Below are 27,990 nucleotides of genomic sequence, written 5' to 3'. Positions count from 1 at the left end.
TTTTTTCTCCTTCCATTTTGCTGCTTGTTTTCTTGCTGTGTTCCCCTTTTTTTTTTTTTTTTTGACTTTTCTCCCTCCACAACCTGGCTTGTTGCGATCCCCCCCATGACTATCACTAACAGCCGTTGCCGAGAGATGGATGAGCAGATCAGACTGATGGACCAGAACCTGAAGTGTCTGAGTGCTGCTGAGGAAAAGGTACTAACCTTAGACCCAGAGTGGTTCTGTGTGTGGTGTGGTTCTGTTTGGTTTGGTTTTGGTTTGGTTTTGTATTGCAGCCGCCTCCCCTCCACTGGTGATGTACTGAGTGCTTTCTCGTCTCCTCATGGAATGCTCCACTCTTCTCCACTCTTTTGCCACCTTTCATCTCTTCTTTCCCAGTCGCTCCCCTGCTTCTCCAACAGGGTCTCTCTTTCCCTTGGGGGACTTGGGGCCCTACTGGGGCTGGGCATCTGTTCCCACCTCCACCTGAGGTCGGAGTTAGGACTCATTCCCAGAAGTGATTTCTTGCAGGCATTTCTTTTTTAGTATGCAAACATTTTGAGTCCTCACCCAGGAGGGCCCAGCTCCTGACATGGTCGATGGTAGAGGTGGGAGGGTGATGCTTGCTCAGATTACCCGGAACTTCTCTTTTCCCCAGTAGCCTTTCAACTCTCTCTCTCTCTACATATAGGTTCAATTCATGTCTGTATGTCTCTCTCCCCCCCCCCTTTTTTTTTATTCTCTTCTTCTCCCCTTTCCTCTCCTGTGGTATTTAAAATATTCACAGTAAGTGTTCTGAGCTGGAGGAGGAGCTGAAGAATGTCACCAACAACCTCAAGTCTCTTGAGGCCCAGGCGGAGAAGGTAGGGGCTGGTTTGTGAGAGTGACAGGTGTTGGGGCCTGGGCTCAGCCCTGCCTGGGTGAAATGGCTGCAGACACCCATTCCTTATAGTCCGGGGAGAAGTGTCGTGCACCCCATCTGCCCTCGGTCCACACTACAGATCTAATGCTAATTCCTGTGCACTTGAGTGCTGTAGCTCCAGTGGCTTCCTGGTCTGAGGTTAAAGTTGATACTGCTATATAGAAAGAATAGCAGTAGGTGTGGGTTCTCCTGAATTCTCTGACAGACAGATGGGGCAGCAAATTGTGTCAGATCTGAGACCTAGTGAGCAATTGAGACAGATGGCTTCTCTTTACTACCATGTGGGGCTGCCACAGTCAGTGAGACTCCACTAATGAAGCGGGAGAACTCAACAAATGTCTCCCCAGCTCTGCCTAAACATGATCAGAGCTTAGGTCCATTTAGAAAACGAAAACTTAACATATTCTAATCGAGGGCTCCTGGCTTGAAGGATATGGATTTGGGGGTTTTAAAGAATTGTCCGGAAATGGGTCTTGCTCTACCTCATGGATCGTTTAGTACATAAAATCCAAAAGGATACTTCAAAAGTGTGAGAATAAAATCCAAAAGTGTGAGTAAAGGTAGGGAGGGGGGCACTGCCTGTGCAGGTACTTTCTACGCTGAATTTTTTATTCTGCCTCTCTTACAGTATTCTCAAAAAGAAGATAAATATGAAGAAGAGATAAAGATTCTTACTGATAAACTCAAGGAGGTGAGTTGAGGAGGGATGGATTATAGGGGAGAAGGACTGAAATATTTAAAAGTTAAATCTCAGGCTGTAGTTTGGTCTTTGGCTGGCTTTGGTTTTGAAAGGTATGGAATAGATCCTTCTTTGTCTTGTTCATCGCTGATTCTGATTGGTTTCTTGTCTCCCCCGGCAGGCAGAGACCCGTGCTGAGTTTGCTGAGAGATCAGTAGCCAAGCTGGAAAAGACAATTGATGATTTGGAAGGTACGGAACCCAGGAGAGCGATTATAATAGGAAACGATGGAGGAAGTACTTTGACATTAGTCTCTCTCCCGGTGCACAGAAGGAACTGGTAGTGACTTGGTAGCACCCTGTGTCCTGTCCTGTTGAATTTTTAAGGTTTTAAGATTTTCTTTCATCGGCCTTTACCCGCTCTGGGATTTGTTTTCTTCCTTTGGAGGAAGCTAGCAGTGACTGCATTTGCCTCCAGACTAGTGGTCCTATTCATCTCTACACTGAAATGGTAACTGCACTTTGAGAAGGTGGCTGGACCATGTGACAGCCCTTGGCTACATGTGGTTATCTCTTTGGTTCACCACTTAAGTTGTGGGAAACTTAAGAGACACATAACCGTGTCTCGGCTGACCAGTACCAAGTACTTCCCGGCTATTCCTCTCCCCCTTCTTTGGAGAACAGGGTCCATCCTGTTAAGGGAAAGTATGTTTGTCTTTGAGAACGCCCAGAGGCTCCTTGGTATGTAAAGGGTAGCAGGGTAGTCTTCGGGAGAGTTTGGAATTCAAACTGGAGCACAGGAGACAGGATCACTGATCATACTTGGTAAGGCAGAGAACATGTGTCTGTGCAGCGAAGGCTCCTTGCTCCTTGGACTTCTGTTAAATTGAACATTATGGCTGTGAGGAAGGGCTCACTGGGGAGGGAGGAGGAGTAGGTTTGCCTTTGTAATAGGGATTTCTAGTTGTGTTCTCAAACACATTCTCAACCCTTCTCTAGTCAGAGCTGTTAAGAAGCCCCATTAACCCTGGGGACATTGGATCTGGAAAATGACTAGTTTCGGCTATCAGTAAGAATGTTCTCTTAACTGTGGTATTAGAACCACAGTCAGACTTTCCCTAATTTCTAATGATTCCCTCTCTTCATCTGCTTCTGATACCTTTCACTCTGTCCCCTCGTTCCTCCCCGTGGTTCCTGTGCCTGCCCAGATGAGCTCTATGCCCAGAAACTGAAGTACAAGGCCATTAGCGAGGAGCTGGACCACGCCCTCAATGACATGACCTCTATGTAACTATCTGACAGCAGAGTGGGGCTGGGATCTTGGCTTGTGGGTGGGTGTCGGGTACAGGCCGCCAGCCATGCAATGTGCGCTTTGGTTTTGCCTTCTGGAAAGTAGAGTCCCCACCTTTATTTTTTAAAGTATTGGTGCTGGTTACTTGTTGGCAAAAGCCAGGGCAGTTTAGAATCTCAATCCACATGCCATTTTTTTGTTTTTAATTTAGAGTTCTTTCAACAACACCACATTTTGTCTTCCAAATTTAGTTTCAGAAGAAATACTGCTGAAGATAGAATAATTTTTTTCATACAGCTTAAGGACCAACTGGGCCCAGGGACTTAGGCCCAAGTATTGATCATAGCATTCACACTTCCTGGATATATTTGATTTATACCCTGATTAAAGTGCAGGAAGAACATCTCTAAATTGGAAATGGCATGTTTGCCTCAAGATTGAGCTGAGTCCCAGAGCATGCCAAATAGTAAAAAGCACCAAAGAGTTGTTGGGAACTTCATCTGTTTGCGGTGGTTCGGGTCCTTGATACTAATCTGCCTTTTTGTGTCTTTTCCACTAACCATGAAAAGAAGCCAAATAATCCAGGATGTAGTATCTGGCTCTCTTTCATCTTTCCTGCTGCCACCTTTTCCTCTTCCTCTTCGTCTTCCTTTCTCCCAGATTACTATTGGGACTGATGCAAGTTCTCACCTGTAGTTTCTGTACTTTTTCACACAGATAACTCACTGTTTCTGCTCTGTTGTGGATCTGCTCCCCCTTCCTCGGGGAACCCAACGACCCACTCATTCTGGATTCCACTTGGGTTGGCCTGGCTGGTCCCCAAGGTTATAGGGATTGGGGAGAGGCACGAAGCAATTTATGTTTTCTCTTTCACCCTCAACCCAAATTAAAATGTTAAAAGGCCAGAAGCCTCACACCCCCTTCATTTGTGTCATTGACAAAGCTGCTGCTGTCTGTGAGAACGGAGCATGGCGGGAATGACAAGGGGGACAGCCCTCGTGGACACTCTCTTCTGACTTAGATAATCACAGCCACGTGTGTGTGTCTATTTTTTTTCTTGACATTTAATCATACCTATCTTGAGTGTGGACTCAAGAATTCTAGTCTTAACAACTCATGCTAAAAAAAAAAAGGATGGTTTTGGTCCCTGTCTCTTAAAATAATCCCACCTGGAATGTTTCCATCATGTCCTCAGATTTTCCTCTTTTGATACAGTAGTGAGGAGTCAAACCATTGAAGTCCCTCCCAATACACAGTCTTGACCCTTTTACCAGTGATTTGGGTGATGCAGCCTCAGAGAGCGTGCTGTCCCCAAATGTATTAGCACAAACATTGACTGCCTGCGTCATCCTGAGTCACAAATACACAGTGTAAAGAATTCTCCAAAGTTTTTTGTTTCCTTTTGCAAACTTCTCTTCCATATTTGAGGCTCACTACCATTTAATTTGCCTACTACAGTGTGACAGTGGAATGTGAGACAGGATAAAAGGTCACTGGAAAAAATGAAAATAGCCAGTTTATGCATGTTGCAAATAAGGTATACAAGGTAATAATGATTTATTACATACAGAATGATTTATTACATACATTTATTACATAAAGAAATGTGGTTAGTTTCCACTAGAAAAATCATTTGCTTTATATTGTAGAATTAAATGTCAGTTTGCAAAGTCTGCACTATACAGGTGATTCAGTGGGGGTCATGGAGCTTTTGTACTTACCCAAGCACCTAGGTGTCATGCACTCAGTCCTTCAGTGTCTCAACAGAGAAAATACAACTTTTTCTTTGGATGAAACTGGATAATTTTTTATTGAAACTTACTTTAAAATGTGTGACGGGGGCTGGAGCAATAGCACGGCGGGTAGGGCATTTGCCTTGCACGCGGCCAACCCAGGTTCAATTCCCAGCATCCCATATGGTCCCCTGAGCACTGCCAGGAGTAATTCCTGAGTGCATGAGTCAGGAGTAAACCCTGTGCAATGCCGGGTGTGACCCAAAAAGCAAAAAAAAAAAAAAAAAAAAAAAAGTGTGACAGGGTTGGCTGGAGTGATAGTACAGTGGGTAGGGCTTTTGCTTGCATGCCGCTGACCCAGGTTTGATCACCAGCACCCCAAATGGCCCTCCTAGCCCACCAGGAGTGATCCCGGAGTGCAGAGTCAGGAGAAAGCCCTGAGTACCACTGGGTGGGCCCCAACAACAACAACCACCCCCAAACTTAAAAAGATATGAAGGGAAAGAAAATAATGTGGGGCTGGAGTGATAGTACAGCGGGTAGGGCATTTGCCTTGCACGTGGCCGACCCGGGTTCGATTCCCAGCATCCCATCTGGTCCCTCGACGTCGCCAGAAGTGATTCCTGAGTATAGAGCCAGGAGTAACCCCTGAGCATCACTGGGTGTTACCCAAAAAGCAGGGGAAAAAAATGTATGTGTTCAGTAGAAAATACAGTTTCTTGAGTGGAAAAGGCAAGGAAAGAAACAGAGACAAGCAAGATACACGTTCTAGGGAGAACATGGGTGCTAGAAGAGCAAACCCGGGGCTCCAGGGAGGACTGGCTTTTTTTGTTTTAGTTTCATTTTGGGGGGCCACATCCGGTGGTGCTCTGTGCTCAGGGACTGAACCCAGGCCTACCACATGGCAGTGCATGCGCTCAGTCTGTTGGGTTACCTTCCTGGGCTCAGATTCATGCATTTAGCTGACACTTGAATCATCTCGGCTCAGAGGTTTGAGGAGGAAACCTCTGTGATATGGAGTTACCTACCTCAGGTTGCTCGGTGTCTAGGAGGAGACAGAACATATACTTAAAGACAAAGATGATGCATAAGTGCCAGAAATAAGTAACTATATGTTATGTGATTTGAGGGTGTGGAAAGAGATTCTCTTCTGAATTATTAGTAAAGATTCAGAAGGAGGTGTGGCAGGATAGCAGTGCTTGCTGGAGAGAACAGGATAGGGCTTAAGGCCCTTGTTTTGCAGATTCCATCCTTGGTTCCACAGGATCCCGTTTAGCACTACTGGGTGTGGTTAACATCCCCCAAAACAAACACGTTGCCTCTTCATTTTTGTTGAGTTTCAAGAATGGAATTTTTTCCCAAATGGGATTCTGTTAGGGGAAAGTAAATATTTAGTACTTCCACCAAGGAGTGAAAAATGAGAAGAACTTAATGATTGTAAAATAGGTTTTAGAGAGTCTGGAATCTGGTTGGGAGTTTTAATTTTACTTTGTGTTAGGGATTTTGAACAAGGGTATATTCTGGCCTGAGTAGCATAAAAGAACCAGTTTGGTGCGTGCAGGCTGGAATGTGTAAGACTCAAAATTGATTCCTTGCACCAGTTGGTCCCCTCACACCGCTGAGTATGGCCGCCTAAATAGAAGGGACCGAAGTGAAGACTAAATGGTGTGTGAGTGTGGGGGTGAGGGGAGCATTCACAGACAGTTCAAAGGGCTGGAGTATATACTTCTCATGCTTGGAGACCTAGGTTCAGTCCCTGGTACTGTGTGGTCCTCTAAAAAAATTAAAAGTTAGAGGAACGGCTTTGGGAGTGTGGTTTGAGTACATACACCTTGGGTTCGATCCTCAGAACCATATGCTGCCCACTATTCCAGGGCTATCACAAAAAAGGGATGGGTGGGTTAAGGATTAAGCGATTTAATGCTTCTTCCCCCCCCCCCCCCCAAATTCTCTTGGTTTGGGGGTCATACGCAGCCATGCCCAGGGCTTACTGCTTGCTGATTCTTTGCTGAGGGATCACTCCTCACGGGGCTTAGGAGACCCTATGCAGTGTGGATTAATTAGCAAGTACCTTGCTCTTTCTGCCATTTCTTAAATGGCAGAAAATGCTATTTTTCCCCTCAGTAATTTCTAATGGTTCACAACTTTAACAGATTGAGGAGGAAGTTACCTAAAGTTGAGATCCTGTCATGGATACTGTAGTAAATCGAGGGAACATTTGAGCATTACATCAGAGGAGATATGTTTTAAGAAGCAAGAAAATTAATGGAAATTAAAACAATAAGCATAGAGGAGCAATAGTACAGCAGGTAGGGCACTTGTCTTGCATGCGGCCAATCTGGATTCAATCTCTGGCATTCCATATGACTCTCCCTGAATACAAAGCCAGGAATGATCTCTAAGTAGCTTCCATGCCTCCTACCTCCCAGAAAAAAACTCCCCAAAACACAACAAAATCTCCAAAACAATAAGGATTAGTGCTGCTAGGCAGATGTGACTGGATGTATATAAAATGCTAGTGTTATTGAGGAGCTAATATTTTAATTTTGTAACTTAGTTTCATTGTTCTTTGGGCCTCACCAGCAGTGTTCAGGGTCCTGGAGGTCACTCCCAGTGTACTGGGCCTGCTCTGCAGCCTAAGGACGGTTCAGTTCTCTGTGATGTGCCACTTGGCCATACTGGGAACCATCAGACTGCCACATGCCAGGCATGCACTCCAGGAGTCATCTTCCTGGCCCCTCTTTTTTTTTTAAATTTTTTAATGAACTATGGGTTTATAACAGGTTTCGGGTGTACAGCCTTATAAATTAACAAATGTATCATCATCATATAATTGATCCAGTTTATCCACCCATCTAAATTTGCTTACAGGGCTCAGGCAATAGCTCAGAGAAATTGGAGCACATGCCTGGCATATGGAGACCTCAAGTTGTATTCCCAGAACTGCATGGTACCCCAAGCACTGCTTAGGAGGAACCTCCTCAAAAAAATTTTTTTTAACTTCCCTGGCATTGGACAGGTACACTGCATTGTACACTGCATTGGACAGCAAAATGTTTTTTTGGGGTTGGGAGGGTCACGCCCGGCGATGCACAGGAGTCACTCCTGGCTCTGCACTCAGGAATTACTCCTGGCTGTGCTCGGAGTACCATATGGGATGCTGGAATTGAACCCGGGTCAGCTGCGTGCAAGGCAAATGCCCTACCCACAGTGCTATCGCACCAGCCTCCTCTATTAAATTTTTTAAAGTGCCCTAGCAGGGTTTATAACACCATTAATCATACTTTTTATGTATACTTCATTCCAGTGCTATACCCATCACCAGAGAGGCCCTCCCTTCCACAACTGTCACAGAACCCTTTTCAGTCACCTCCCCTCCCACGTAAGCTCAGTTCTATAGACAGAATCTCCAGTTCCATGATTTTGACCATTTTTGTTTCCTTAATATGTTCCTTTTATCCCACTTACGAGTTTTTTTTTAAATTGTGAAGGTATTTATACTTACACATATATAGATGAAAAGAACTAAGCTGAATGGTTACTAAAATACTAGATATTTGATATTGAAGTTGAAGGTATCAGTGGAGTGAAGAGATAGCTCAAAGGGCTAGAGCTTTTTCTTTGCACGCAGGAGCCCTGGTTCTGGTTCAGTTATTTGAACCTGGTACTGTTTCAGTTCCTAGTACTGCATGGTTTCTGTAAGCATGAGCTAGGAGTTAGACCCAGAACATTGCTTGAAGAGACCCTAAAACAAATCAGGTTAAAAATTAGCACTGTAGCACTGTCCTCCCGTTGTTCATCAATTTGCTCAAGCGGGCACCAGTAATGTCTCCATTGTGAGATTTGTTGTTACTGTTTTTGGCATATTAAGTATGTCACGGGGAGCTTGCTGGGCTCTCTGAGAGGTATGGAGGAATTGAACCCGGGTCAGCGGCCACATGCAAGGCAAACGCCCTACCCGCTGTGCTATTGCTCCAGCCCATCAGGTTAAAAAAGTAGAAGAAATTAACTTTGGCCTCCAGAAAAGATATTAGTAGAGAAATAAGTATGAACGAATGATGAAAGATTAGGGAGAGGGGCCAGAGATAGTAGAGGTTAAATTAAGGTGCTTGCCTTGCATGCAGCGAAGCCTACTTCAGGTGACTGACGTGAGTTCCACGGCACTCCATATGGCCCCCCTGAGCCCACCCAGAAATGATTCCAGAGCACAGAGCCTTGAGTACATATGGGTGTGCTGCCCTGCCCCTCCCCCCCAAAAAAAGATACTTTCCTTGCATGCAGTTGACTCCAGTTTGACCCCCGGCACTGCCTATTACATATCTGAGTGCCATAGGATTGATTCTGGACCACCCCTGGTTGTGTCCTCACCAACACCCTCCTACTACCCCATCCACCAATAACAGGGACCAGAGGGTGGTGACTGAACGGGTTACACCATATGGGGTATCATGGATCAAACCTGAATAGGCTATGTGCGAATGCCTTAGCCACTGTATTATTCCGCTGGCTCCCTGATTTTGCTGTTTCTTAGGGAACACAAAACTTGAATGAGCTGAGATCTATTCCAAAATATTTTGTCTGGGGCTGAAGCGATCGTACAGAAGGTAGGGTGTTTGCCTTGCATGCGGCCAATCCAAGTTTGATCCCCGGCGCCCCATATGGCCCCCTGAGCACTACCAGGAGTAATTCCTGAGTTCAGAGTCCTCAGCATCACAGAGTGTGGCTCCAAAACAAATAAACAAACAAACAAAATCTTGTCTGTAGACACAGCAGAATTAGAAGTTCTATCTCACAGGTTGTAGCTTGGTGGCAGAAAGCTTGTGCATGCTCTCACACACTCGTGCGCACACCACATAGCCTAAGTAAAAGGTGACAGAACAATGGCATTTATCTTTTGATCACATCTAATCCTTAGATTTTATTTTAGTGAGGTAATAAAATGCTCTTGCGTGGGGCCAGAGGGGATAGTGCAGAAATCAGTCACTTGTGGCCAACCATGCTTAGATCACCAGCACTGCATATGGTCCGCTGAGCACCACCAGGTGTGACAGCCACCCTTCCCCACCCCCCCCAAAAAGTGTTCTCACGTCTTTTCTGGAAAATTTAATGACCACTCTTTTGAGGGGTAAGATATGAAAGTACCCCTTTCTTCCAGAACAGAAGTAGAAGTCCCTCCCCTTGGTTAAGGGTATTACAGTTGCACATGGAGTCTTTGTGTCAGATAATGCCACTGAAAGATTAAGAAATGAGAGTTCCAGGGACTGGAATCATAGTACAACAGATAGGGGACTCGACTTGGATGCACCCAACTTGGGTTCTATCCCTTGCTCTGCCAGGACTAATCCCTGAGCTGGTAGTAAGCCCTGAGCACAGCTGAATGTGGCCTCAAAACCAAACCAAACAAAAAAAAGGTTGAAGACAAATTTGAACCTCTGCCATTTGTCAGGGCTGCCCCAGTGAATACAGAGGGTCCGGTCTCATTCTGTTGGATACTTAGTCGGATGGGATGGAGCAATAGCACAGCAGGTAGGGCGTTTGCCTTGTGCACGGCCACCCTGGGTTCTATTTCTCGTCCCTGTCGGAGAGCCCGGAAGCTACTGAGAGTATCCCACCCACACGGCAGAGCCTGGCAAACTCCCCATGGCATATTCGATACACCAGAATAGTAACAGGTCTCATTATGGAGACGTTACTGGTACTCCCTCGAGCAAATCTATGAACAAGGGGAGGACAGTGCTACTTAATCGGATAATTACAGTGTTTCAGAATGGTGGACTTAAATCAGTTTGGCTAGGATAATTCTGGGATGTATCCAATAATACTTACTCCTGTCCCTGCTGATTATAAAATCTTCTTAGTTCTTTTGACGGTTAAAACCTGCCCTCATGCCCAGTTTTCAGATTTTCCTTTGAGCAAGCTTATCAGTTCTTAGAAAAACATTGGTTTCATGACAAGTGTTTTCAAAGTGGACTCCGAACTGGGCCTATGATATACAGCATTGTTTCTGGTCCTGACCAGATCCTAAGCATCAGCAGCTGTGGCCTTCACAACCAACAGAGAAGTCTATTCCAGTTGTCAACAAAACTTTTTTTGGAAGGGAGAAGCAGATTCTGGGTCATATCTGGCCATGTGTGGGGGATACTTCTGGCTCTGATCAGGAGACCCCTGGCAGGGACCATATTTGGTACCTGGGATTGGACTGGCATTGGCTGCATCTGTGTGGCCCCTCAAGATGCAGGTGCATCTGTGGTCCTGGTGATTGAGTCTGAGGCTCCTTCATTGCTGGTGCTGTATTAGCTCTCTGGCTCCTCTGGAGGATTTTCAAAAGAAAGGGGTTGAGTTTTTTGTTTGCTTCTGTTTGAGCACCTGCTGTACTATTGCTCTGCTCCAAAAACTGGTTGAGTCTTGATAGGTGGGACCACTCTGATGAGTCTGTCACCCAGCAACTGAAAGAAGCAGCATTAGAAAACATCGTATTAGACCAGGGAGAGTTCAAAGGACTGATGGCAGAGACTGGAGAGAGTATAGTAGATAGGACATTAATTACTTTGCACATGGCCGACCCAGGTTCAATCCCGGCTTTGCTCCCCAACATCCCAAATGGTCCCCCAGTCATGCCAGGAGTAATTCCTGAACACAAAGGCAGGAGTAAGCCCTGAGCACTGCCAGGTTTGGCCCAAAAACCAGAGGGCTCATTGCAGGTTTTGCTTGCATGTGGAATGCCTCGGTTTGATCCCTGGACCCACAGGGTCACTAAGCACTACCGGGACAGCTTCCTCCAGCAGCACCAACTGTGACCCAAAATTCACAAAAGGAAAAAGCTACAGGATTAAGTGGCTTTTGGCCCCATCTACATTCATAATGCCTTATTGATGCTTCTAGAGAAGAAAAGTCAAGTGTTCACTTGGAGTCCTTTCAGACACTGCGATATACATGTATGTCTTAGCTGACTCTTCCTTTCTTGGGCATCCTTCACTTGGTTTCTCAGTCCAGGGCATAAATAGTGTGAAGAAGATGGTTTTCCTCCCGCGAATGTTGTCCTACCAGTCTGGCAGTCTGAATTTCTTATTTATCCCTCTGTTGGTCTTTCTGCCAATGCACTGACTCATCCTCACCCTTTTTCTGAATCTCCCTGGCATCCATCACGCCTTACAGATGTATGTCACATACCCCAGTAATGTGAACGAACGTCTCAGAGTTCACTTCTGGAGCTCTACTAACCTTCCCTTTTTCTCTTTCTCCTCCTCTTTCCTCCTCTCCTTGTTTCCCTCCTCTGCTGCTGCTACAGAGCACCTCTACAGCCAACTTGAGCGAAACCGCCTGCTCGCTAATGAGCTGAAGCTAACGCTGCATGACCTGTGTGACTGATGGCGGGGCCCATAAACCGAGCTAACTGCTCACACCAGTGAACTGGACACCAGCCAAAAGCTGATTGTCTTTTTAGAAGTGACTGTTTTGCCCTTTGCAAGTTGCTGCTGAATGGGGCTGTTAGAATATTGCTGACTTCCTATCCACACTGTATTGGGACAGTCAGTACTGTGTTTCCTTTTGAAGAGCTGATGGGTAATGAAGGGAGGGACTTTCGCGATTCTCGCGTGAAAACTGGGTGTTTTCTGGTGTCATTTCCCTTTCCTCCTTAGTTGCTGCGCTTTCACTTGTGCACTTACTGTAGGATATGTTCACTTGCATGGGTGTTTCCTAACAATAAAAGAACTGACTTGGCAAGACGGTGTAACTGCTTCATCTGCGGTGCCAGGAATGGACCCTCTTGACTGGGGGAAAGGAAAGCAAATAGGATTTGGGTGGATCTGTATCTCCACCCCTTTGTGCTTTTCCAACCTCCCTAGAGTAGTCTGAGGGCTTGGCTTGCGGGGTAGGTTTTCCTTGATGTTCACCTGCTGGTTTTCTTTCTGCCACGTCCCTTCTTGCCACTTTTTCCTGGTTCATGGTGTGATTGCAAGTTACTCTTATCACAGGGTGGTAGGCTACAGCACTGCAAAAGTCTCAAGATTTTGCTTGCACATGTAACACGTTCGGGCAGTATTCTTGCTTTGTTTTCTTAAGAGAGTCTCTAATTTAGCTCTGGGGGTTCTTTCATCCCGCCAGCCATTTCTCTCCCTTCTTAGTGAGGAAAGCCTGTGCAGCACAAGGGCCTCCTGTCCTCTCTGCACGCTGAGGAAGTTGAAAGCAGTGGTTGGGTGTGGGTGGAAGAGGAAACGGCCTCTCAGTCTCGGCTCCCTTTCTTCCCTGGCAGCACCTTACCTGCAACTTGAGCAGGCAAGCCAGAGGCCTTGCAAACTGAGGGATGCTCTAGCTTCCTGGCGCATTGGAGAGGGCAGCTCTTCAGTCTGTTTGCGCTTCCTTGCAGCAGGAACAACTCTCAGAGGTTGAATGGACTTGGAGTGCCCTTCTGGTTTGTGTGACATCTTTCCTTTACCCCCACTAGATAAACTGAAATGCACCAAAGAGGAGCACCTCTGTACACAAAGGATGCTGGACCAGACTCTGCTGGACCTGAATGAGATGTAGAGTCCCCGCCCTGCCGCCGCTCTTCCCTCAACCCTGACTCCGCCTGAGGCCAGCTCACCGGAAGCTGACCTTTCACCGAGGGCTGATCTTTAACTGGAAAGCTGCTTTCTCCCTCACTGCCCCTCCCCTACCCTACCCCCAGCCCCGCTGTGTTTTCAGCCAAACTGTCTCCGCCTCTACCCCAGAGATTCCCTTTGGATTAGAGGCAGAGCACCTTTGGGAACAACATCTAAGGGAATGTGAGCACAATGCAAAGTGTCTTTAAAAGCACGTTGTCATGTACACATTTTTTAATTATCCTTTTTTGTTGTTGCAAGCTTTTGTAAGACATTCCAAGTCATTCCAGAGTTTTTTGTTTTATTTTTTGCTTTTTTTGGGGGGGAGTCACACCCAGCGATGCACAGGGGTTACTCCTGGCTCTGCACTCAGGAGTTACTCCTGGCAGTGCTCAGGGGACCATTATGGGATGCAGGGAATCGAACCCGGGTCGGCCGCGTGCAAGGCAGACGCCCTACCCGCTGTGCCATCTCTCTAGCCCCATTCCAGAGTTTTGAAGAGCAGTCTAATCTTTTCTCTTTTGGAAGGGAACTTTTCAGCTGATTGCATTTTGCCCTCCGTAGAGAAGGGAAAGGACTGGCCCTGCCTTATAGAGATACACAGTCCAGAAAAAGGTGCCACTGGGATACCTCAGTGCTGCGTACAAGCACTAGCCAGACTGAAGGAAAGGGGGTTCCAGGAGGAGTTAGCCAAAAGAGAAAGTGCTGTTTAGGTTTCCAGCTTTAAGGTATCTCTGGGCAACTTTTCTTTCTTTCTTTTTTCTTTTCTTTTTTCTTATTTTTAAATCAGTGAAGTGACTCAAGGGGCCATAGAGGTATATAAGTACAGCGGGTAAAGCACTTGCCTTGCAACCTAGCTGATCCCGCTCCCCCATATGGTCCCCTGAGCACAGCCAGGTGTAACCCCCAAAACAAGAAAAAGAAGTGACTCAAGATAGTGAGAACCCGGGACCAAATCCTTGTTCTATCTCCCTCTGCTTTCCTAGCGGAATGAATCATGTGCTCTTTTAGGTTGAAGTGACCACTTACTTGCTTTCCTGAATTCTTGAAAGAAAAACAAAATGTTATTGCCACTGATTAGCCATATGAAACTCATCTCATCGCCCTTTTCTGGGTCTGAAGCTGCTGTCTCTAAAAGTGCCATCTCATTGTGCTTTGTATCGGTTAGTGCTGGAGAAATCTTGAATAGCTTATATACAAAACTTTTTATATTATTTTGAAACTTTGCTTCTGTAGGATTGGGGCACAGTGACCACCCGGTCTGGGCTTGCAGTGTGGTCTTTAAAAACATCCTTTCCTTCTTACCCAACTCCCCCCTTTTTAGTGAGGTTCTGTGAGGTCTGTTCAGTGTGCATCCACCCCGCAGCTTCGTGGCTTAAAATGCCCTCTCCTTTGGTGTGGTCTCTATTGGGGCCAGTTGGGCCAAGAAACCAATAATGCAACTGTTTTGATACTGAAAATTGACATGTGTCTTTTTGAAATAAAGAACCAGTCCCTCCAAACTTTAGTCCTACTTGAGTTTCATTTACTAATTCAAGGGTACTTTCTCCACTGGCACAGGATTAGTGCTGCTGACCTAGGATTTTGAGTCACACACTTTGGAGGCAGATCAAAACTGGGTTTGGACCTTAGCTGTGGTGAAGCTGGAGAGTGCTTGCCTTACAGGTAACTGAACCATGTTCAGTCCCCAGCACCACAGTTGGTCCTTTGAGTGCATGGCTGGGTGGGGTCCCACAAAAATGAAACAAAAAGCTATAGCTCTGAAATTCCTAGAAAACCATTTGGTTTTATATATAAAATGAAATTAAGATTTATATATTGTCAGGGTAGCCATGAAGATCAGAAATAACACACTGCCAAGCCTCTTGTTATTTTAATGTTATTTTGATACCAGGTACAGTACCCACAACCTCATAATCAAGGTATACAATCTGTTGTTGAGTCACATCCCAGCCCCCTTGCACCTGGCCTTGCAAAGCTTCATTTAACACGGGCCTCTTTAGAGTTAGCACTGACGTTTTCCAACTAAGTTAATTTTTAGCAATCAGGGATTTCTACAATACCCTTGTACAGCTACAACAATGCCTATGTGTGATTACAGTCATTTGCCCTGGGGCAATTTTTGATCTGATAGCTTGCTGGACAGTTGGAGGAAAGAAATTAACAAGGGTTGTTCTAGGGTAAATGCACTGAGACAGACTGAGTGAGAGGAGAGCTTTCAAAGCTGCCTTTGAGAGGCAGTGCCTGGCATTTCCTGTACTCCCGCCTTCATGCTGGATACGAGTCGACTTCCCAGTAAAAATGACGCAGATCCCTTGACAATGCCCAGCTGTATGTACTGGGAAAAAAAATTTCCATTTGTAGGCACAGGCCCATGTTAACTGGAAATTACTGCACCTTTTTTCCCCCTTTGGCTAGGCCTCAAGATAGAAACGGAAAGTATTTTTGTTTTTAAATTTTTTTTTTTTTGCTTTTAAAGTTTTATTTTTTTTTTTTTTAAAAAATCTGCTACCTCAGGACTGGAGCAATAGCTCAGTGGTAGAGTGTTTTCCTTGCACACGGCCAGCGCAGCTGACCTGGGTTCGATTCCTCCGCCCCTCTTGGAGAGTCCTGCAAGCTAACAAAAGTATCATGCCCACAGGGCAAAGCCTGGCAAGCTACCAGTGACGTATTCAATATGCCAAACACAGTAACAAGTCTCACAATGGAGACATTACTGGGCCCACTGGAGCAAATTGATGAACGACAGGAGGACAGTGCTATACAGTGAATACAGGTTGGTGGCAGGGTTTGTGCTACGGCTTCACCTCCGGTTTCCCACAATCCCCAGCGGTGGGGGCGGGGCATGTCCCTCCCCCCTGCTGACATCCTGCGTGCTGATTGGCTGCCGCCTCCAGGGACACTGCGGAGTTGAGCTGGAACGCCAGACCGGCAGCCGCCATGACGGTGTTCGAGGCACCCAAGCGCCGAGGCTTCACCTGTGTGTGTAGTTCGTTGCTCCGCCTCCTGCTATGGCTGCAGCTCTTTTTGCTGGGGACTCCGGCCAACAAACTGAATGTGCCTCAGGTTTTGCTGCCCTTTGGCCGGGAGCCAGGCCGCGTGCCCTTCCTTCTGGAGGCGCAGCGGGGCTGTTACACTTGGTGAGGGCCGGTCCCGGGCCGGCGGCCCCTCAGACCCCAGCCACAGCCCCAGAACGTTGCAGGTTGCTGCACTCCCCAGTTGTGGGGGCTCCCCTCTGCTGCCTGCCCCACTCCGGGAGGGACAGCGCTGTTGAGGGGCAACCCTCAGGCCCGAGTGCTGTGGGCGCTGCCCAGGGGCGCATGGTCCACCTGCAGCGTGTCCCCCTACGGGTCCTGGAGTGGGGGGCAGCGGTATGGTGGGGTGGAAATTCACCTTTCATTTATGTATTTTTGTTTTGTTTGGGGGTGGGGGGCATACCTTGCCATGTTCAGGGCTTCCCCCCTGGCGGGCTGGAGTGATAGCACAATGGGTAGGGCGTTTTCCTTGCACACGGTCAACGTGGGTTCGATTCCCAGCATCCCATATGGTCCCCTGAGCACCACCAGGAGTAATTCCTGAGTGCAGAGCCAGGAGTAACCCCTGTGCATTGCCGAGTGTCACCCAAAAAGCAAAAAATAAGAAAAGCTTCCTCCTGGCTCTGCGCTTAGGGAATTCTTCCTAGCCTGCCCCAGGGACCCTGTGGGATGCCCGGGTTTGAGCCTGGGGGCCCCGCGCCAAGGCTCGCGTGATCTGTCTGCTGTGCTGTTGCTCCAGCCCCCTCAGATTTTTAAAAAAATTTGGTTTTGATATTTTATTCGCTCCGGTGCCATGGTTCACAATGTTACTGATGATCAGGGCACCTCCTGTTGTAGGAAACGGTGTGAGTGAGGTGTCTGGAATGGCCCCTGTGCAGTGTGGCAGTGGCTGAGGTTGCCTCCTCTCCCTGACCGCAGCCCCAGTGAAAGCCATTTCTTCCATCCAGTTCCCAAATACTCATTTTTACTTTGTTTTGCACACACGTAGGCAATTTCTTTATCCTACATGCTCATGACCAAACTCTGGGATTGATACAAATTCATTGCCCAGAGAATGAGGCTGCTACTAGCACTCATTAAAGGGAACACATCTATTCTGTTTGGGGGGATTGCTCTCAAGGTGGGGGGCCTGCTTGCATTCCTCTTCTGTGTAAGGGATTGAATCCAGAGCCCAGCTCAGGCCAGACAGGCTCTCCAACCTTTGAGCTCTCTCCCTCGCCCCTCAGTTTTATTTCAAGTATTGAGAGCAGAATTAACAACCGTATTTTTAATTATTGAGAAAGGAATGTGATATTTCAGTAACTGCCCAAAGGATCATTGGGGAAAGATTTTAAGTCTCTCCCACTTAAATCTTGTTTCCCAAAGCAGTGTTTCTGCTTTAGAGTGTCATTTAAATATGCCTGCAGTCTGTGACATGAGAAGACTGCTGAAACTGGTCTATCTAAAGTTAATATTCGATCAGGGATGTAGCTCAGTGCTGCTGCCTTCACTGTATGAAGTCCTGGGTGCAAGCTGGCACCAAAAAACAAAAACAAAAAAGTTCATTTTAACGTGTGTGTGTGTGTGTGTGTGTGTGTGTGTGTGTGTGTATACATATGGGCTGGAGCGATAGCACAGCGGGTAGGGCGTTTGTCTTGCACGCAGCCATCATGGCCCACCCTAGTTTAATTCCTCCGCCCTTCTTAGAGAGCCCGGCAAGCTACCAAGAGTATCTCGCCTGCACGGCAAAGCCTGGCAAGCTACCCGTGACGTATTCGATATGCCAAACACAGTAACAGTTGTCACAATGGAGATGTTACTGGGCCCGCTCGAGCAAATCGATGAACAACGGGAGGACAGTGACAGTGATATATACACATATATATTCTATATATATATATTTGGTTTGGAGGCCACACCTGGTGATGCTCTGGGGTTATTCCTGACTCTGTACCCAAAAATCACTTCCTGGTGGTGCTGAGAGGACCATTTGGAGTGCCAAAATCAAACATGGGTTGTCTGCATGCAATGCAAGCACTCTACCCACTGTACTATCACTCTGGTCCCAATTTTAACCCCTATTTTAATTTCATACTCTTAAGAACTTTGTTCTGGCAGGCATTCTACCCATCATGACGCAGTAACTGTTGAACCTTTATATGAAAACGGTACCTTATGTTCCCAAAAAGCTACACTTATTGCTGAATCCACCCAGCCAATTCGCGTCAGCAGTATTATTCTTGCTCGAGAGATAGGTATGTTGAGGGAAAATGCACTGTATACTCTTTTAACTAGCCAAATAAGTAGTCTGGCAAAATAAATAGAATCATAAATGTCTAAGTATGTTTCATCTAGTAGAATAAGATATTTTGTGTAAACAGTTAACAAGATATGTTGACTTCAAATAATGAGGTTAAAAAAATTGTCCAAGGCAGAGTCCTAATACAGGGGTACTTGCCTTGCATGCAGCACACCTAAAGTTCTATCCTTGGCACCACATATGGTTCCCATAGCTCTGCCGAGAGTAAGCCCTGAGCATAGGTAGGTGTGGCCCAAAAAACAAAAGAACCCAAAAAACCTAGTATTTCTTTGGACTAGGGAGACAGAGGGCTGAGTGAGTGCATGCTGTCCATAGGGGAAACCTGTGTTTGATCCCCAGCACCACAAGGTCCCCCGAGCAACACTGGGAATGACCCTGGAGCACAGATCTAGGGGTGAACCCTGAGAATCAACAGGTATGTCCCATAAAGTACAAAAGTAAAGAAAATAGCACCAGTACTTTCCAAATTGTGGTCTGTGGACCAGTATCAACAGCATCGCCTAGGAGCTTATTAGACAAGCTTGTTAGACAAGTGAAATTGGTGGGCTGGAGTGATACGACGATGGGAAGGGCAGCTTGCATTGTAGCTGCTGCCGATCCAGGTTTGGTCCTCTGTACCTATATGGTCCCTGAGCACCGCCAGGAGAGACTCCTGAGCACAGAGCCAGGAATAACTCCTGAGCATCACAGCATGTGGCCCCAAAACAAGAGAACAAACAAAATCCAACCCAAAAATGTAAATTTAGGCTCTGGAGAGATAGTATAGCAGGTAGCGCTCTTGCTTTGCACACAGTTCACCTGAGATTTGATCCCTGGCACTCCACAATGATCTCTGAACAAGCTCTCTGAGGATTTTTATACATGTTCAAGTTTGGGAAGGTCCTGAAAGATAGTAGGTCCTTGTCTGGCACACAGCCAACCTGGGTTTAATTTCCAGCACTGCATAAGGTCCTCTGAACATTTCTAGGACCTGAGTTCAGAGGTAGGCGTAAGTCCTAAGCACCACCTGATACTGCCCGCAAAATATCAACAGACAGAAAAAGTCATGTTATGTGTTCTTCGGATTTGTCTCCATCTTAGTTAAACAATCACGGGGACTTCGGATGTGACTCACTAGTAAGTTTTGGAGGTATGAGAACTGGGTTCAATTCCTGACACCATACCAAAAAAGTCAATTTCTCTCTCTCCCGCTTTTTTTCCCCCTTTGGGCCATGCTCAGCAGTGCTCACCAAAGTGGTGCTTGGGGTCCAGATTATATGTAGTACCTGGAATTGAACCAGGGTCAGGTGTGTCCAGGGCAAGAGCCTTATCTCCTCTACTATTTCTCTGACCCCTCTTCCTTTTTATCATTACAAGATGAGCGGATTTCCACTTATATTTCACCATCAGCATCTTTACGGGATACAAGTTATTTTTGTTAAGAGAACTAAATTCAGGAACCAAAATCTGGATTTTAATTTTAAGACTTCATTTATACTGTAGTATCACTGCTTCCTTTGTTTTGTTTGGGATCACACCTACATGTGCTCAAGGTTTACTCGTGGATCTGTGCTCAGGGGACACTCCTGCAGGGCTTGGAGAACGATATGTGTTGCTGGGGATCAAACCCAGGCCAGTCTTGTGCAAGGCTCAGAGGAGGAACCGGCAGAAGCCATGAGGTGCCAGGGTTCGAACCTGAGGCTTCAGCATGCAAAACATGCACTACAGCCCTTTGAGCCATCTCCTGTGTCCATAACCTTCGTGTGTGTGTGTGTGTGTGTGTGTGCGTGTGTGTGTATGGGTTGTGAGAGGGGGGCTTTTGGCCCATTCACAGGAACAATTCACAGCTCAGTATTTAGGGTCACTCTGGGTGATACTCAAAGAACCATGTGGTACAAGGGGATCAAGTCTGGGTCTTCTGGGCTGGAGTGATAGCACAGGACGTTTGCCTTGCACGTGGCAGACCCAGGTTTGATTTCCAGCATTCTATATGGTCCCCTGAGCACCGCCAGGAGTAATTCCTGAGTGCAAAGCCAGGAGTAACCCCTGTGCATTGCCGGGTGTGACCCCAAAAAGAAAAAAAAGTCTGGGTCTTCTGCGTTAAGGCATGTGACTTCAGCCTTTTAAGCTATTTCCTCAGCCCCTAACCTTTAAAATTAATTATGTAAATTCTTTCTCTGACAGTGAGAGACTCCACACTCAACTCAGTATTTACTTTTTTGATCCCTTTTCTATAAATATGAAGTGCTTTTAGGTTTTTTTTTTTTTTTTTAGTGTTTTTCTTTGTTTTTGGTCACTCCTCGTGATGCTCAGGACTTACTTCCTAGTTCTATGCTCAGAGATCACTCCTGGCTGGATCAGGGGACCATATGGGAAGCCAGGGATTGTACCCAGGTCTGCCACATGCAAGGCAAATGCCCCACCCATTGTACAATCGCTCTGGCCCCAAAGATGAAGTAGTTTTAGAACAGTTAATCCTGTTTATATTCTTCTTGTGAAAGGAAGTATTGTTTTTCCTGAAATGACCTATTGTTGTTCTCTTTAGCTTTTTGCCTTGTGGGGGGGGGGAAGTTTGGGGAGGGGGGCATTTACCTGTATTATGTCCACTATTCAGCTCTGATTTTTAAAATTCTGTAAGGGCAAGGATTGTATTCTTGCTTTGCATGCGTGAGACCCTGGGTTCAATCCTTAGCATTGCAAAAAATCGTTTTGTAAAAAATTTTATAAAAACAAATTCACAGCTAGGAATAGTTTGCCTCAGATATTAACTGGCAATTTTACTATTAAATTGGTAGTTACTTAACGTTTTCTTTCTTGTAGGTAAAGCTGAAAGTAAGGTAAAGGTAAAGGTAAAGGCCCTCCCGTTGATCGTCGATTTGCTCGAGCGGGCCCAGTAACGTCTCCATTGGAGACTTTGTTGTTACTGTGTCTGGCATATCGAATACTCTCAGTAGCTTGCCGGGCTCTCCGAGAGGGGCGGAGGAATCAAACTCGGGTCGGCCATGTTGGCCGCTTGTAAGGCGAACGCCCTACCCGCTGTGCTATCGCTCCAGCCCTAAAGCTGAAAGCTGAAAGTAAAAGGTATAATTTCAGCAGCAGAATGGAGCAGCTATATAGACAGTATTCTATCACACAGTAAACTGTTAGGAGAGACTTTTTTTTGGGGGGGTGGGGCAGCCACACCAGAAATGCTTCGGGTTACTCCAACGCTGAGTTCATGAATCACTCCTGGTGGTGCTCAGGGATGCCGGGGATCAAGCCCGGATTGATCGCATGCAGAGAGAGCATCATACTGGCAATAATACCTCTTTCTGGCCTCCAGCATGGACTATAGTTAAAAGAGTGTAGTGCTGGGTATGTCTCTCAGTGGAAAAGCACTGTCCTTGCATGCACTGAGGCCATTTTCTTGGGAAACCACATCTGGTAGTGTTCAGGGGACCTTGTATGGGGATCAAGCCTGGGTCAGTTGCATGCAAGAAAGCCCTTTGCCGACTGTACTATCTCTTCAGCCCCTGGAATCAAATATCCTTTTAGACTGAATACATTTGAGGTCAGAGTGATAGTACAATGGATAGTACAATGGATAGTTTGCCTTGCACGTGAGTGACCCAGGTTTGATCCCCAGTACCCAATGTGGTCCTCTGAGCACCGCCAGAAGTGATCCCTGAGCACAGAACCAGGAGTAAACTCTGATCACTACTGGGTGTGGTTCCAAAATAAAAATAAATTGAGTACATTCAATTTTATTACTACATAAAAAATCTTATTTTTCTCATTTTTTTCATACATGAATGAAAATATTTTTATAGATTAATGTTTGGGGAACTGTGTCTACTCTTTTGTTTTGTTTTTGTGGGGGGGAAGGGGGAGTATAGCTGCCTGTGCTCAGGGGTCACTCCTGGAGGTGCTTGAGAGTCCATATGTGGTATCAGATATTTGAACTTGGCTTGGTTGGATGTATGGCAAGCACTCTGCTTGTTATACTATCCCTCTGACCTAGTCTCCAGGCTCATAAATAGAGACTCATATGCCATTTTGTTCCACAGGTTGAAAGTAACAGTTAAAAGAATTTTCCCTCCCATAAATTTAGAATAAGCTTCCTTACTAATGTTTGTAACAATTCATGACCCACTGAATTCTCAGTTTTGTAATCATTGCAGTGACTGACCATGAACTGCGCTGTGATGTCAGAGTTGACGTAATAGACAGCATCGAAATTGTATCACGAGCCAGGGAGCTCTATGTAGATGATTCACCACTGGAACTTATGGTGAGGGCATTGGATGCAGAAGGTAAAGAGCCTCAGAGGACTCAACAAAATTACGTAAAATTAAATAATGTTTTTGTTTTGTTTGTTTTTGTTTGGGGCCTACACCCAACAGTGCCCAGAGATTATTTTGGCTCTGAGCTCAGGGATCACTCGTGGCAGGGCTTGAGACCATATAGGGGTTACCAGGGATCAAACCTTATTGGCCACATGCAAGACAAGTGTCGTACCCACTGCACTATCTCTCCAGCCCCAAATTAATGCTCCTTTGTGTTTAGTACTTGGGAAAAGCCGCTTGAGAGATAAAAGTAGATTGGGAATATTTATTTTCTCATCTAAGTCTTGGTTACATGAGTAATAAATACATACGAGTACAAATGGATTAGCTTTTACTTTCATAAAATTTCTACTGTATTGTTGCTAATCTTGGAAATTTCCTTATGTCACTGAGCTGCCAATAATCAGCAATGAAAAGCATTTTTTTGAAAACAAACAAACATTTTGAGAGGCCAGAGAAATCACTGGGCTGAGCAGATACATGCTTTGTGTGGAGGTCTGGGTTGATCTCTGACCTCAAGCACTACTTGGGGCAGCCTCTAACCAGAGAAAACTGAGAGGAGCCATTAAATATTGTTAGGTGTGGCCCAAACACTAGAAAAAGGTCATGGTTTAGAAGTTATTGCTAGCTCTAATTTGATCAGTCTACTCCTTATAGTCCAGAAGAATTAAATGTACCTATGGAAAGTTTTGTAATTTCTTTTTTCTTTTTTTTTGGTCATTGGGCCACAAACTAAGATGCTATTCCTGGCTTTCTGCTCAGGAGTGACTCCTGGTAGTACTCGGGAAAATCATATGTGGTGCCAAGGATTCAGACCAGGTCTAGATGCATGGAAGGCAGATGCCTTAACTCTGACAACTCTCCAGTTCCTACAATTTTTTTTTTGTTTTTCATTTGTCCTATGCTGGTGATGCTTGTGGGTGACTCCCAACAGTGCTCAAGGAAACATATGGTGATAGGGATACAGTCTAGGACTCCCAAATGCAAAGTACATGCTCCAGTCCTTTGTGCTATCTCCCCATCCCAGGTTTTACAAATTTATTATTTGGGTGCAAGGACTAGGTTACACCTGTGCTCAGGGCCTATTTCTGGCTCTGTGCTCAAAAGTGACCCCTAAGAGTGCTTGTAGGATTATATGTGGTATTGGGGGATTCCAAAAGAGTCAAACAGGATGATGCAAGGGAAGTGCCTTAAGCCCTGTAAAATTTCTCCAGCCCCACATTTTTGAATTTTAAGTACATATTTCTTGAGACTAATTTTATATTGAGTATGCTATATTTGGTTGTGGTATTTAAAATATTTAATTGATTATCCCTTTTTCATTTTAGGGAAAATGGGAAGTATCTGGCTTATGGGACCAACAGGGTGTTTTTACATGCAAAATATACATTCTACTCAAAAGTTGTAAATTTATATTTCCATTGCTGATTCTTTCTCCATGAATGATTTAGTGAAGGCAAACTTTTTGTTTGGATTTGTTTGGGGCCACATCTGGCTCAGTGCTCAGGGGTCACCTCTGACAGTACACAGAGGACCATGCTGTGCCTGGGATAGAACCCAGAATTCTGGCATGCAAAGCCTATTGAGCTCTCTCTGGCCTAATGGTAATTTTTTTTTACCAGAAAAGCTAATGAATTAGATTCATACTGGAATGTAATTCTTGTGAAAATGTTTGTCAAATTGACCAGGATTTAACGGATGCTTGTCATCTGTGAAATAAGCGTATAGGTGGCCTTTATGTTGAAAGAAGCAGAGAAAATGGCATCATTTTTGGCCATTCTCTAGTTAGTCATCTTGACCTTTTTACTTTCAGAGTTTATGCAGGAACAGCATTTCTTTCTGTAGGCATCTTTCTGATAATTGTGAGTGTGTGTGTGTGTGTGTGTGTGTGTGTGTGTGTGGCCGCAGACTGAACTCAGAGTCTCACATATACAAGGCAAGTGCTTTACTGCTAAGCTACATGTCCCACCCTGATTATATGTGTTTTAATTCACTAATAATAGTGTTTATATTTGTTATTGAACAAAGCCTAAAAATAATTTTCTAACTAAATTTTCTTCTCTTGTTAAAGATACATGTATATTTTTGAATATGTGATTTAATCTTTTCTGTTTTGACTTACTTCTGCAGGAAATACTTTTAGTAGTTTGGCAGGAATGATTTTTGAGTGGAGCATTGCCCAGGATAACGAGTCAGCCAGAGAACAACTATCTAGCAAAATTAGGTAACCTTCAAACCAAATGTAAACCACCTGACTTTTATTTATTATTATTTTTTAATGTAGGAGTAATGCTACTTATTTAACTACTGATTAAACTGACTGAAGCAGGCATGAACTCCACAATAGCTTTTTAAATTTTTTTTATTGATTATGCATGAGATAGACCATCACAAACTGTTCATGATTGGGTTTCAGTCATACAATAATCAACACCCATCCCTCCCTCCACCAGTGTACATTTCCCACCACTAATGTCCCCATTTCCTGGAAACCATCCCCCACCTCCCCACCTCTCACCCCCTGCCTACCTCTAGGGCAGGCACTTTTTTTCTTTCTCTCTCTCTCTCCTTTTCCTTTTGTACATTATGGTTTGCAGTACAATTACTAAGAGGCCATCTTGTTTGTTCAGGGCATTCAGTATTTTTATCCAGATAGTAAGGCTGGAGTAGCTTTTAACTGGGTAGCAGCTTTGGGGTATGGATGTGACTGCTGAGGCTTCTGAAAGTACAGGGGGTAGAGGATGGTAGCCCATCCTGACCCCGAGAAAACCTGGAAATTTCAGCCATAAAACCTGCATACTCAAATTTTAATTTTCAGCAGATTATATCTCTGCGAAGTCTGTCCTGAGATGGTGGAGTCAGGCCGGGGGCTTGGCAGTGCTTTTGGATTGTGGAAGCAAGCAACTGCTGGGGGCTCTGCTTGGGTGGACACCAGGCTGACCCACCCCCACTCTGATTTACCCCAGTCTGTTCAGCCTTGCGCGGGACTGAGATTAACAGCGACTTTTGATCTCTAAAGATTTATTTATGGGTCTCTGAAGCAAGGCCAGTAGATCTTACATGGTGGCGCTGGAGCTGGTTTGTGGGGGTGACTGCTGGTGCTTCCAAGGAGTATAGGGAAGTGGAGGGAAGTAGCCCATCTCAACTCTGAGAAAGTCTGGAGATTTCAGTCACAAAACCCGCATATCCAAATTTTCAACAGGTTAATATCTGGGTAAGGTCTGTCTTGAAACAGTGGAGTCTGGCTGGGGCCATGGCAGCAATTTTGAACTGTGGGAGCAAGCAGCTGCTGGGAGATCTCCTTGGGTAGACTCCAGGCTAACCCATCACCCCCCTTCCTGCATCCAATTTACCCTGGTTCGTTCATCCTTGCGTGGGTTCAAGATTAACTGTGACTTTTGATCTCTTTAGAGATTCATTTATGGGTCTCTGAAGCAAGGCCAATAAATGAGCTTGTATAGCTGAGCCAAAAGAAGTTTGTGGGCGTGGCTCCCACATACCTAACTTTTGGCCGTTGAATTTCTCAGGAAATTTGAATACGAGTTGTTGGGGTCCAGCCAAATGCATAGTGGCAATTTTGGGGTATCAGGAACTCTGAAGGCACCATCAGGCTTCTGGTGCACTCGCCCCACAGGTACAGGTTGACCTGCTGGCAGCACCGTACTCCCCACTACCTGACTTTTAAAGAGGCATTTTTGTGGCAAACTGAACACCAGCTAATCAAATGGATTTTTATAAGCCTGCTGTCTGATCTTTTTGGGAAACATATACATTTGCTAAATAGAAATATCTTTGATAGAACACATGAATTATGGTTAATGTAGAGACTTACATGATAGCTTAATTTGAGCCATTAAAGAAGAGTTCTTGATTGCCGGGCTATACAATTATTTGATCCAGGTATGTCTTCTTACAGTTTATTTTATTGGTAGGGTGAGAGCTTATGGCTACACCTGGACAGTACTGGGGTCTCTCTTGGTGGTGCTTAGAGGACCATGCAGTGTTAGGGATCCAGCTGAGTTTGCCATGTGCAAGGCAAGCAACTTAACCTCTGTTCGATCTCTCTGGCTCTCGTATGTGTTTTGATTTTTGTTTTTACTGCCATAGATGGAACCCAAGAACCCAGTTCTCAAGACATGTCCATTATAGCTGAGCCACTTCCCTGCTGGCATTTTATTGTTTAAATTATCTGCATACAGTGAGTGGGATAATAGTATGGATCTGTCTTCAGTAGCAGGAAATAGCTCTCAGACAATCCAGCTATTAGTCCCACATTTTTATCAAGGAACACACATTCCTTTTCTATCCAGTCCTTGTGGAAAACAAAATGGAAGACCTTTAATCGCATAGACACTGAAGAGAACGTTTAAAATAGCTCAGGTCATTCTAGAAGAAGAATAATTATTTGATTTTAATAGAAACAAACTTTATTTTATTTCTTTAGGATTCTGAAATACTCTGAAGCAGAGTATTCTCCCCCAGTATACATAGTAAATATGGAAAAAGAAGAGAAACAAGGAGATATGATCTTGGTGTCTGGGATTAGAACTGGTGCTGCTATTGTAAAAGTTCGAATTCATGAATCCTTTTATAAGGTAAAAAGTGCTATAAATTCTCATTTGAGGGGGAGGAGGCTTCCCAAGCAGTGATCAGGGGACCTGGGTACCACTGTTAGTGATCCTTGGCCACTGGAATGGACTAGAGGATTCAGTGCTCAGGCCATGGAGTGTAGTGCTGCTTGGCAATGCTGGGGGCCACCAGTCATGTGCCAGGTATAGAACTCAGGTCCCTGTGTATGCAGCATGCATCTCTGTCTTGAGCTATCTCCCTAGCCATCATCTTGCCCATAGAAATATAGTTTATTATATTTACCTTAAATAGAAGCCCTCTGCTTGATTTGATTTGGATCAAAGTTGGTCATTTAGTTGAAAAAGTCATTTGAGTAGTGAATGTTTGAAAAAATAAAAACGAAGCAAAACAAAACAAAAACAATTGGAGGAGGAGTGATAGTACAGTGGGTAAGCGCTTGCCTTGCACCCAGCCCTGACCTGGGTTCAATCCCTGGCATACCATATGGTTACCCAAGCCACCTGGAGTGATCCCTGAGTGCAGAGACAGGAGTCAGCCCTGAGCACTGCTGGGTATATTCCAGCAAAACATT

At 45.3% G+C, this 27,990-nt stretch overlaps 2 protein-coding genes across 12 annotated transcripts in view; both read left to right on the top strand.

Annotated features, from left to right (window-relative positions):
• TPM3 (tropomyosin 3) overlaps nt 1-14,696 on the top strand; it is a 35,529-nt gene extending 20,833 nt beyond the window's left edge. For 2 of the 11 annotated variants that reach the window (XM_056122971.1, XM_056122976.1), the window contains 4 exons: nt 770-845; nt 1,533-1,595; nt 1,765-1,834; nt 13,053-14,696. In XM_056122971.1, coding sequence (XP_055978946.1) covers nt 770-845; nt 1,533-1,595; nt 1,765-1,834; nt 13,053-13,135 — 292 coding nt within the window. In that variant the 3' untranslated portion in view covers nt 13,136-14,696. Of the gene's footprint in view, nt 1-122; nt 199-769; nt 846-1,532; nt 1,596-1,764; nt 1,835-2,790; nt 2,874-11,894; nt 12,164-13,052 lie in introns of those variants that run through there. The other 9 variants (XM_056122972.1, XM_056122978.1, XM_056122979.1 and 6 more) reach the window with 8 other exon arrangements.
• A 1,435-nt stretch (nt 14,697-16,131) lies between these two features.
• The window catches only part of NUP210L (nucleoporin 210 like), a 100,177-nt gene continuing 88,318 nt past the window's right edge, over nt 16,132-27,990 (top strand). Inside the window, exons 1-5 of the mRNA XM_056122801.1 lie at nt 16,132-16,331; nt 18,324-18,460; nt 22,665-22,796; nt 24,960-25,053; nt 27,274-27,424. Coding sequence (XP_055978776.1) covers nt 16,132-16,331; nt 18,324-18,460; nt 22,665-22,796; nt 24,960-25,053; nt 27,274-27,424 — 714 coding nt within the window. The remainder of the gene's footprint in view (nt 16,332-18,323; nt 18,461-22,664; nt 22,797-24,959; nt 25,054-27,273; nt 27,425-27,990) is intronic.

This window comes from Sorex fumeus, unplaced genomic scaffold, assembly GCF_029834395.1.
Source record: "Sorex fumeus unplaced genomic scaffold, SorFum_2.1 ptg000047l, whole genome shotgun sequence".
Classification (NCBI taxonomy): domain Eukaryota; kingdom Metazoa; phylum Chordata; class Mammalia; order Eulipotyphla; family Soricidae; genus Sorex; species Sorex fumeus.
Note: the sequence above shows the minus strand (reverse complement) of the source record. Positions and strands in the feature narration are given on the sequence as shown.